The 12,035-nt window shown below is 38.4% G+C and overlaps 1 protein-coding gene across 3 annotated transcripts; it reads left to right on the top strand.

Moving 5' to 3' along the window:
- Positions 1-816: 816 nt before the first annotated feature.
- On the top strand, positions 817-10,105 carry LOC106874894 (uncharacterized). Of its 3 annotated transcripts, XR_016238169.1 has the most exons (3): positions 817-1,144; positions 6,253-8,771; positions 9,007-10,105. XR_016238169.1 is itself a non-coding variant. In XM_089340853.1 (2 exons), the coding sequence occupies exon 2, from the start codon at positions 6,939-6,941 to the stop codon at positions 8,073-8,075; it is 1,137 nt and encodes a 378-aa protein (XP_089196979.1). In that variant the 5' UTR covers positions 817-1,144; positions 6,253-6,938; the 3' UTR covers positions 8,076-10,105. The 3 variants fall into 3 exon arrangements, 2 of the variants coding, with proteins under 2 accessions (XP_089196979.1, XP_089196980.1); XM_089340853.1 differs by having other exon boundaries at positions 6,253-10,105; XM_089340854.1 differs by lacking the exon at positions 817-1,144 and adding an exon at positions 3,189-3,334 and having other exon boundaries at positions 6,253-10,105.
- Positions 10,106-12,035: the final 1,930 nt, after the last annotated feature.

The raw sequence follows: 12,035 nt of genomic DNA, 5'->3' as shown, positions 1-12,035 counted from the left end.
TAGTTGAGTTTCATTACTTTTGATATTGTGCTATTTTTCCATGATTGTCTTTCACTAGACTTAGATATTTTAAATTTTTGTTGCATTTCTGATTTTTCTGATGAATAATGATGGATATTGGTGTGTATGAGTCCTTTTTCAAATGCAATTCTGGAGACGTGAAGAGGCAATTTTACCTTATTTTGTCTTACTCACTTTGCCCCAGCTAAATTATTTGCTCAAAGTGAACGGGGATAATTTTCGGAAATAGTGTTCTGAATATGTTATAGTGATTTTAATGCATTTAGAGGTCATTTGCTCAGCTGATAAAGTTTTTGTAAGGTAGTGAACATTTATAAGAACCATATTCTTTCTCAGTAAAAAAATGCAGTAAAAATTACTCATTCTGCCCCACCCCCTATCAGTGTGGTAGCTAGGGCCGTCCTTGTCACATTATATGCTCTCGAGCAATTCACTGCACTGAACCCTATAGAATTTATTTATTGACAGCAACTCACAACATACATATATTAGAATTGGGCCCCTAAGCCCCGGGGCAACTGCCAACTGCGTCCACACCTTAAGATGTCACAGGTGGTAGACTGGCGAAGTTGCTATATGGGGAAATAACGTCTTGCTGTATTTCTTTAGTTCCGTGTTCAAATCTCATCGATGTCAAATTTGTCTTTTATCCTTCTGGAGTTGATCAGATAAAATATTAATCACATCGATTTTTTTTAACCCCAGCTACAAAATTAAAAAAAAAAAATTGTGACGTTGTGTCTATATAAGAAACCGTGACACACCTGTTATACATGTTATTGTATTATTCCTTCGTTGATTGTCCTTGTGGCAAATAACCAGAGACATTTAAATATGAATGAACCAATCAACATTCCGCAAGCGATTAGTCAAGTCTGTACTTCCGGTCGGCCATAACACGTGTTTTGTTTATGTGAAAAGAAAATGTTTCGTTATTTTCCCCACCCGTCGAGTCTTCGTTGAACCGCTTCGTCCTTTTAAAATAATAATTGCAACAATAATGTCCTCTTTACATTTATCATAAGGGTTAACAATAATAATAATTTCCTCCTCGTAATAACAAAGTAGTCAGGACATTTTATTAACTAATGTTAACTCAATGAAAATAACCAAAACATGCAACGTAAGTTTTTTTTTTTTTCCTCCCTCTTTCTCTCACAGATTCGACGTATTGACAATACAACGAATTATTATAATTGGTGTTATTATTATTTGTCTTTGCGTTCTGAGTTCAAATGCCGCCGTGGTCGACTTTGCCTTTCGTCTTTCCGGGGGGGTCGATAAAATAAGTACCAGTGATTCACTAAGGTTCATGCAACCAATTTACCCCCTCCCCGAAATTGCTGACCTTGTACCAACATTTGTAATCTTCGATATTAGTCACATAATGTCAAATGTCTGCCTTTTATCCTTTCGGGATCGAAAAAAATCAGTACCAGCCTCAAAATTGCTAGCCTTGTGCCAAAATTTAAATGCATTATTATTATTATTATTTGTCTTTACGTGTAATGAGTTCAAATTCCGCCGAGGTCGACTTTGCTTTTCATCCTTTCGGGGTCGGTGAGTCCCAGCACTGGAGGCGATTTGGCACTGTCATGGTATTAGCTGTCAGAAGTGAAAGTAGAAAAATCTGACAAGGAACGTTACTGCTGGTTTGAGTTGATTCTTTGGCTACTGACAGCTAATACCATGACTGGCCGGAGCGAGCTATCTGTCTGTCTCTCTCTATCTATCTATCTATCTATCACTCGAAAGTTATTGGAACAAATTTGACACCTATATCCATGCGTTTGAAAACACACAGAGTATTAGGGTACTACTAAAGCAGAGTGGTCCCGAACGCGCAGTCGCGCGTCCGCGCTAGCTAGTCGTGAGTGGTCGATCCTATTATTTTTAAACTTCAAACTTCATTTGTTTTCTATTTTGATAAACTCTCTCTCTGTTGAAAATTATATTTTTATATTTTAAATAATTTGCAATTTCAGAAAATATATTTTTATATTAAATTTGCGTTTTCTAATTTGATAAATTCTACGGACACAAACAGAGGTGAACGAGTGATATATATATATATATATATATAATATATATATAGAGAGAGAGATAGTGAAATAGACAGACAGATAGATAGCTCCGGCTAGTCAGTAGCCAGCAGTAACGTTCCTTGTCAGTTCTACTTTCAATTCTGACAGCTAATACCATGACAGTGCCTAGCATTTGTTCATCGTTTACATTACGAGTTCAAATTCTGCCGGTTCCACTTTTGCTTCAATTCCTTTGGGGACGATAAAAATGAAATACCAGTCAAATAGTCGGGTTGACCGTTTCGCACTAATATCCTCTCTCCACAAAATTGTTGGCTTTATATGCTTTGGGCGATAGGCTGTTAATCGTTAGGGGGTCGGTTCTGAACGTTTTGCGTTCAAAATTCCCCGCCGAGGTCAACTTTGCTTGCCGTTCCTCCGAGGACGAGAAGAATAAAGTACTAGTTAAATATAAAGGTCGATAGCATAGAACTGGCCTCTTCTCAAAATTTCAAGTTTTGTAGATATGTGATGTGTACCGGTATATAATGTGTTCGATGTAATCATAATCTCCACTACTATAGCCTCGGGCCGACCAAAGCCTTGTGAGGGGATTTGGTAGAGGGAAACTGAAAGAAGCCCGTCGTATATATGCATATATCTATGTGTGCGTTTGTGTCTGTGTTCTCGCATTACCACTTAACCGGTGTTTATGTGTTTACGACCCCGTAACATTAGCGGTTCGGTTAATAAAACTGATAGAATAAATTCTAGGCTTTTGGAATTTTCAGAAAATGTTTTTCGAATTTGTGTTCTACACACGGGAACTCATACGATTAGGTAAAAAAAAAAAGAAAAAAAAAAGCTATTCTTTTTAGCACATCCCATGACCACCTAGTACCTTTCCTGTTTATTTGTCACTCTGACATGTATTAATTGTTTTTCAAAATTCGAAAAAAAGTGGAAATTTTAGGATCTATGGGAATGGGGTGGGTTTTAGAAATCAAAACTTTCTTTCATAATCGTAGAACACAAAATTCGAAGGAGTTTTTTTGAAAATTCCTCAAACTAGAAACAGTTATTAATATATGGGGGGGGGGGGGGGAGCTTAAACCAGAATTCCGCCAAGATTTCTTGCTAACAGGGGTAGTAGTTTTGCTCGAAGGCGTTCCAGCTATGACCATACAATCTTTTTTTATAAATCTGATATCACATAGTGCTGTGTATCCTTCGTTTTAAAAGGCGACAAGTTATGGTTCGAGTTGGATAAAGGCGAATTAGCTGAACTGGTAAACGTTTTTGGTGTTGAATTTGTGATATGAGGTGTAATTCAAATCATGTCTTATGTTTTTTTGTTTTTTTTTTTGTTGTTGTTGTCTTAGAGCATGCTCTCTGCTGCGTGTCACGTTGTCTATATCTCCATTTCTGACATTCATTATACCTTATATATATATATATATATATATATATATATATATATATATATATATATATATATATATATATATATATATATATATATATATATATATATATAGAGAGAGAGAGATATCAGAGGCGATTCCAGGTGACCAGCGTCACTCGGGCTCATCACAAATTTCGCATAAGACACATGCCTGTTCGAAGAGTTTCACGTTTTTCCGCAATATTTCTAACCCCAAATGGCTTACCTTTTTTTAATTTATATATCTAGCAATTTCTAAAGCAGCCCTGCAAATACACAACTCATCTCTACATACAGACGCTCAGAATAACGGCAATCAAATAACGACAGTGGAGTGCACAACAAACAGCCATCTGGCTGTCGTCGCCTTTACTCTTGACAAGAGATGCCAGTTAGTCTTTTAATGTCGAATTATAATAAAAACAGTTTAACGTTAAGCTGAATGATTAGGCAAACTTTTTGTGAAGTACATATTATTCTTTAAAAAATCTAGTGTTGAAAATTACTTTGAAGTTTAGGCCTGCTTAGCCTTCCAGTGTGTGTGTCTATCGAATTTATTGAATGCATAACGAAAGTGATATACATACTAGCGAAGGAACCTCGCTTGACCTGCTGGGAATTACACCCAAACCAGTCTCTGGTAAGGCTGGAAATCCCTCACCTGCCTTCTCCGTGGAAAAATCCGGCAAAGTTTCGGGATATCTGTCCTATATCTTATGGGAAAAGAACACGTTTCCCGTGTGAGAAGTGAGGTCGAAATGGTGAAAAAACATTGAAAAAGAAATTCTTGATAAAAAATTTTATTTTCAGAAATCGTGATTACCGTTTTGTGAAATCCACAAACATTAAAATAAATAAATATATAAAATAAAATAAAGAAGCCCTACACTATACCCCGCTCCCCGAGCGGGCGGTGGGGGGACAACTTTCCTGTAACTCTGCCCAAGTCCCTTTAAATCATAAATACAACCAAATCGGCATAATCTTCAGTTTCTAGGTTCTTCTGCACTTTTATTCTCTTGTAACTAAATTGGTTCCCCACCCTTTGCGCGGTTTCCTAGTAACTTATTTGGATCGATCATAGTGTAGGACTTGTCGATCTTCGACCTGCAGACAAGATAGCCAAAGCGTTGGCGCGAATAACGGCCAGCTATATCCGAACGCCATTTGTCACTTCTGAACTGTCGGACCATTTATATATTGTATGTAAATACACAGCGGTCAGCAAAACTTTTGGTGGTTTGCGTTGGCAAACTTTTCCGTCGTGTTTGAGACTGAATACGTTCCCTTGAAAGACTGCAAAAGAGAATGGATGATAGTCTTGTCCCAAAGCATTTGCATTCTCAGACGAAATTTGTCTTGAACTTCATCCACAAGTCGACTGTTATGTACGAGCCAACGAGGGGAGGCCTCAGCACGGCCGATCGACCTGTTAGAAATAGCAGACTAATCTCCCTCTAAGTTTTGGTGTAGTGTGTGTGTGTGTGTGTGTGGTAGTGGTGGTGGGTGATAGTCTTCGCCCGCATTAAAATTTGAAGCTATGACCAAACAAATTCTTTAAACCCCCAACTTGAAAAGTCCTTTAAGCGATAAAATTAAAGTAGTAAATTTTAAGTCGCACTACCTGATTTGTAAAATTAATGATTCGTTGTTTTTGGTGGGGGCATAGGTGCACCCCAGGCACGCAACTGCTAGGCTCTTGTTTACTTGGGACTTGTTAAAAAGGTACAATTTAATCAAACCCTATCTACGTAATAAAAAAAATGCTTAACGTTCGGTAATGTGGTTCTAGATACATTACCTTTAAAAAGGTGTTGATCATAGCTGGAACATGTTTTCTCAAAGAGCTTGTCTTAGGGTGGGTTCTCAAGACGCTAATTAATGATCCATCCACCTTTTCTTTTTAATGATAAACACGGGAGAAAACTCCAGATGTAATTTTGGTCCGTTTCCCCCCAAAGCTATTTGATACTTTACTGAGGAGCCTTAAAAATAAGACAAAAAGTATTCAGAGTTATCTCCCGTAGTTGATAAAAAAAAAAACATGTTCACTATTAATGGAAGTAGACGCGACCTGTTCCGCTTAATTGCATTTCATTATTTTTTATTTTTTATTTTTAAAAACTCCAAATCAGACGATATTTTGTGCACTTAACTGATCTCCGCAAAACGGAAAACGTCGGCTCGTCGGAGAAATGAACCCCTCAACATGGAATGGCTCCTGCACGAGTGCTGCGGGCCATCGCAGTCATTATCGCGAGATGAGGCTTAGCACCCCACCTGTTCTGTGGTGTGTGGCCCATCGCATCCTCTGCCTTTCCCCCTCCCTCTGCCCCCTTTTTTCCCTCTATTTCTTTGTATCCGTGTCAACCTTTCAAATTTAACACTTCAAATAAACAGATTCGAGGATTTGGCTGCTATTTTTTTTTTATCAGGTTGGTGTGCTTGCATCCCCATAACTTAGCAGTTCGGCAAAAGAGACCGACAGAATAAATACTGGTTTTAAAAAGAAAATAAGTACCGGAAGCGATTAGTTTGACAAACATCTTTCACTTCATTATCTGTCTACACACACTCGCCCACACGCTCACTCACTCGCCCACACGCTCACTCACTCGCACTATATATAATCAAAAGTGTCATTTGAGCCCAGACCTAATCCTTACCTGCACCATATTCATAATACAGACCCCTCACACTAACTTTAACATGTTTTACTTACCACTATAACTTTACTATCCTAACATAAATTTTCTACTTTAGGTATCCACAAATGAGGAGAAATACCTGAAATTCTCTTTCTACACATTAAACTGTAAGAATACATTTGCCATTTGGAATGCAGTGGTTTAAACTATCAGTCTGGAAATTCTATGAATTGTGCTATAGCATCCTCCAGTCTTCTCTCTGGATTTCTTCACTTCCAATCAGAAATGAAATGCTTTTCTTCCGAAACAGAAAATTTTATTCCATGTAAGAAAACTTTCATATTTTGTTAACTTTCATATTTCGTTAACTTAAGTCGATAAAATTAGGTGAATTCTTTAATTATTAATGGATGCAAATACGGTAACAAAACTCTTTGGGGACATATTGTAACATTGCAAAACAAATTTTAAAAAACAACAATTGAACCCCATCATGGGAAATTTTTGTTCAAGATACATGTTGGGTTTCTTCCTCCTTAATTTATTGGTGTTAAATTAAAGGATTCTTATTGAAAATGCAAATTAAAATTTAAAAAAAATCTAATTTAAACAATGTTACAAAATGAAAAGAAAATCTTGACGTATCAAAGGAGAAGAAATTGCAACAAAACAAAACGGACCCCATTGTGGTAAAATTTGTGTTGGAGATTCATGTTGGATTTCTTTCTCCATAGATTAATGGCGTTTACGGATTCTTTACTGAAATTGCAAATTTAAAAGAAATTTAAACAACCCTACAAAATGAAAAGAAAATCTCGAAATAGGTTTGGTGATCAAAGAAAAAATAATCGGAAAAAAACATATGTTTGTGAAATTTGTGGACAAGCATTCTCTGGAAACAGTGAATTAACAATACATAATCGTACCCATACAGGGGAGAAACCATACAAATGTGAGGTGTGTGATAAAGCGTTTTCTGTAGCCCGGTATTTGACTGATCATAAATGGATACATATCAAGAACAAGCCACACCAATGTCAGTTTTGTGATAAAACGTTTTCTAAAAAGAGCAGATTGAATTTACATGAGAGAATTCACACAGGGGAGAAACCATTCCAGTGTGACATCTGTGGTGAAGCGTTCTCTCGTAATAGTTTACTGTCTGTCCATAAATGGTCCCATACGGGCGAGAATCCATTTTGCTGTGAAATCTGTGGTAGGTCTTTTTCACAGAATAGCTATTTGTCCCAACACATAATGACGCACATTGAGACGAAACCGTTCATCTGTGAAATCTGTGGCAAAACGTTTTCCTTCAAGAAGAACCTGACCTACCACTCAGTGACCCATTTAGAAAAGTCGCACCACTGCGACATCTGTAGTACATCGTTTTACTGTAAAAACCATTTGACTAATCACGAATTGTCGCATGTGGGTGACAAACTGTACAGTTGCAATTACTGCGAGGAGACTTTCTGTCAGAGAAGCCTTTTGCACCGACATAAGCTTGCTCACCCAGAAGCGAAGCCGTCTTGCGCAGTTTGCGGGCGGAAGTTTTCTAACAAACGAAATTTAACTGTGCACCTGCGAATTCATACCGGGGAGAAGCCATACCACTGCGAGATTTGCGGTAAGTCATTTGCAGCAAACAGCAATCTGACACGACACGTTCAGATTCACACAGGAGAAAAACCGTACCATTGTGATATTTGCGGTAAATCTTTCTCCCAGAACAATTTAAAACGACACAATTTTGTCCATACAGGGGAAAGACCTTTCCAGTGTGAAATTTGCGGCAGAGCGTTCACTTTTAAGACAGATTTACATAAACATGTACGTACACACACAGGAGAGAAGCCATACTGCTGTGAAATTTGTGGTAAAGCTTACTCCTACGCATACAGTTTGAACGCCCATAGATTGACTCACATTGTGTAAGGACGGTTATCGTAGACTACCTGACGTGCTTTCATACAGAACTAATTACTCTTGTCCAGTTATGCTTTTTGCAGATGAATAATTAAGATTAAGAGGATCCAGCTTCAAACAAATAACTAAATGAAATAGAAAAGTAAACGTTAAAAAAGACAGATACATAAAACAGAAAAAAGAAACCTAATTCATACAAATGTTCAGATTTACAGAACTATTTGGTTTCCAACAGACTTATTGTGAAGAAAAGGCTAATGTGATACATTTTGAGACGATGAACAAAAATATATATATTTATATAGGTACTCAGCTACATTAAAACCAAAATGCTCGACCAGCTTTTATGAGAAGCTAAAGAAAAAATCTGCCTGTTGGTTTGTATTATGGAGTTTTTAGGGAAAAAATAACCTGTCGATTGTATACCCCTCTGTGTATCAGTCTATGAATACTCTTTCTTGTATTGCAGAGCTGATCTGTGGTTATCTAATTTTTACATATATGCAAGAAATTCATTAACAGTGGCAATGATGATAACAGTTGCACAATAGAGACATGTGATATGGGGAAGAAGTATCTGTAGACATGGTTGTGTGATTAAGAAGCTCACTTCTTAACCATGTGGTTTCAGGTTCAATCCCACTTCATGACACCTTGGGCAATTGTGTTCTACTGTAGCCCCTGACCTCAATCAAATTCTTATGAGTGGATTTAGTTATTTCTTTACTACCCACAAGGGGCTACATACAGAGGGGACAAACAAGGACAGACAAACACGGATTAAGTCGATTATATCGACCCCAGTGCGTAACTGGTACTTATTTAATCGACCCTGAAAGGATGAAAGGCAAAGTCGACCTCGGCGGAATTTGAACTCAGAACGTAGCCGCAGACGAAATACCGCTAAGCATTTCGCCCGGCGTGCTAACGTTTCTGCCAGCTGGATTTAGTTGACAGAAACTGGTAGAAGTCCATACATGTGTGTGTGTGTGTGTGTATATATCATCATCATTTAACATACCAAACATTGATCTTTGGGCTGCTTATCTCCAGTTCTCTCGGAGTGGTTGGTGTTAGGAAGGGCATCCAGCTGTAGAAACCTTGCCAGATCAGACTAGAGCCTGATGCAGCCTTCAGGCTTGCCAGCCCATGCTAGCTTTGAAAACAGACGTTAAATGATGATTGATATATATATATATATATATATATATATATACATACATACACACACACACACACGGGGTGCGGTGGGTACATTGTTACCATTTTATACTTTTAATTTCACACATGCACATTGTTTCCTTTTGATTTTGTCGACTACACAGTATAGTAGGATCAGTTGGGCACCATCTGTGAGAAAAACAGCACCATGGCGCAGTTCACTATATCAGAAATTTGGAAACATGCTGTACTGCTTGGCATTCACACCTGAAGCTCCAATACGAACAGATGGTGAGCACACAGAACGGCCATTGTCTTGCTGTGTCCCCAAAACATGTGCCAAGAACGATAAAAATCAAACATCCAGTCAACCTCATGGTGTTTGGAGTAATAACTAGTGATGGCAATGTTATGCCTCTATTTGTCTTTCCACACGGCCTCATACTCAACACGGAGACCCACACCAAGTGCTAGGAGGAGGTAGTGTTGCCCTGGGTCAAGAGGGTGGCTGCTGGAAGACCCTATGTCTGGCATAGGGCTCTGCACTATGCCACATTAGTAGGAGAACCCAGTCATGGTTGTCAGACAATTTTTGCGACCACATCACCTCTACAATCTGGCCACCTAACTCTCAAGACTGCAACCCCCCTTCACTATGTGTGGGGTGTAGTTGAGCGAGAGACCAACAAAATTCTTTTGTAACACCAAAGATGATCAGAAGGCAAGGATTATGGCAGCATTCACCAACTTAAACAAGGAGACTCTAAAGTTGTCTGGAGGCCATGGCTGAAGCCAATGGCGAGTTTTTTGAATAAATTTACTCTTTAGTATTTCAAGATATTTTTATGTAATTTTGGTAAATATATCTGTTAAAACGAGCTGTCGGTGTTATTTTCATTTTTGCATAATTTAGACGACAATATATTCACCGCCCCCTGTATATAATAGACATTACCATCATTAATCTAATGAATCAAAAACGATGTGACCTGACTGAATTTGTGTTGTTGTTTGTGAATGTAAGAGTTAATCTGTTGCCTGATTTCACATCACCACCCGACTCCTGTGTGCCCATGCTTTGGTACACATTCTAATTCAAGCATTCGAGCTAGGTTTCTTGTCTGAGGATAACTTCTTCTCACCAGTCTGTAAAGGTTCATGAGGCCAAAGGTTCTTTTGGGTAAGCAGATGGTGTGGTGCTACATTGTTTCCTTGACAAGGACAATGAAGGAATTGGTAAGTCATTTGCCTCTCGCTGCTCAAAGTCCTCTGAATGTATCTGTCATCTCAATACCTCCTGACGGCTCTTTGTTGTACATAACAGCTTCCATTTATTGCTACTAAACTATTATAACACACACACACACACACACACGTTGTGTTTGATTCGAATAGCTTTTGTACTTAATCCTTTTTTGTTAACCTATTTATTAAAATACACTGCATTTGTTTCAGTTAATTTTGAAAATGAGTTTAATAAAATATCTTTGCCATTATTAAAATGGTGTTTGAATCATAAATTAACATGAAATTTTAATGGCATGTTTTTTTAATTTCGATCACTTTATGCATGGTCTTGTGGTTGGGGTGTTGCACTCATGATCTAGTGATTGTGGGTTCAGTTCCCAGACCAGATAGCTTGTTGTGTTCTTGAGCAAAACACTCCATTTCACATTGCTCTAGTGCTGTGTGAGGACTGGCTTGTCAAAGAATTAGACTTGGTGTTTCTTCTGAATGTCATAAAAGCCGACTAAAAGAGTTTGAGATAGAATATGCACTCTGACCTTGTAAAAACCTTCACCAGCAATGACTACCCAAAACAGAAAGAGACCCATGGGTTGGAGGGGTGTTATTCACTGAGAGTAAGGAATCGTCAATAGTTGATGGTTACAACGACCTGCTGTTCCTGCATATGCCTCCATACTACTACCAATTTACCCAGGAAATTTCTGTTTCTTCATTAACATTGTTGAGCAAAAATTCTTCCACTACAAGTTCCAGTCCTTATTGCATTGTGTTGGTTTGTGTACCTCAATGACCCCTGAGATCTAGACCGATGGAGTATATGCTGCTGGTGGGGCCTCCCATGTGGGACTGGACTGTCTGTTCCAAGAAGTAAAAATGGGGTTTGTGCAATGCCAACACCCTTACCTGGAAAAAGGCATTGCTGCAAAAGCATCAATGACAATTCAAAGCTAACCAGATCCGTGACGGGAAGGCCCTCCCTTGGGGAAACATCCGACAAGGGAGGCGGGAAAGAAGACCTGGAAATACTGAAGTGGAGCAGAAAGAGCAGCAATCTAACTGGAGGGAAGCAGAAAAGATGGCCCAGAGTTGATAACATTAGAGAAAAGCCAGAGTGGCCGGTGTACCATAAGGAGTGAAGAGCTTAAGTAAACAGGATATTTGCATCAGAGAATCAGGGTCCATCTCAGACAGGTATGTATCAAAAGAGTTGAATGTATGTTTTTGTTGTTTAATCTTTTGAATAACAAGAGAAATTTGTTAAAACAATGTTTATAGTGGGGATGTTGATAACGGTCTGTATTGTTGCGTTCTGAGTTCAAATTGCACCGAGGTCGACTTTGCCTTTCATCCTTTCAGGGTTGATTAAATAAGTACCGGTTACGCACAGGAGTCGATGTTATCAACTTAATCCCTTTGTCTGTCCTTGTTTGTCCCCTCTATGTTTAGCCCCCCCTGTGGGCAATAAATAAATAAATAAATATTTTGTACAGATGTAGGCATCACTGTGGGGGTTAACTTGGCTTTGAATCCCTGTGGCTCTAGCTTTGATGCCACTGCACA

The sequence above is a fragment of the Octopus bimaculoides genome, chromosome 24, assembly GCF_046866305.1.
Source record: "Octopus bimaculoides isolate indiv1 chromosome 24, ASM4686630v1, whole genome shotgun sequence".
Lineage (NCBI taxonomy): Eukaryota > Metazoa > Mollusca > Cephalopoda > Octopoda > Octopodidae > Octopus > Octopus bimaculoides.
Note: the sequence above shows the minus strand (reverse complement) of the source record. Positions and strands in the feature narration are given on the sequence as shown.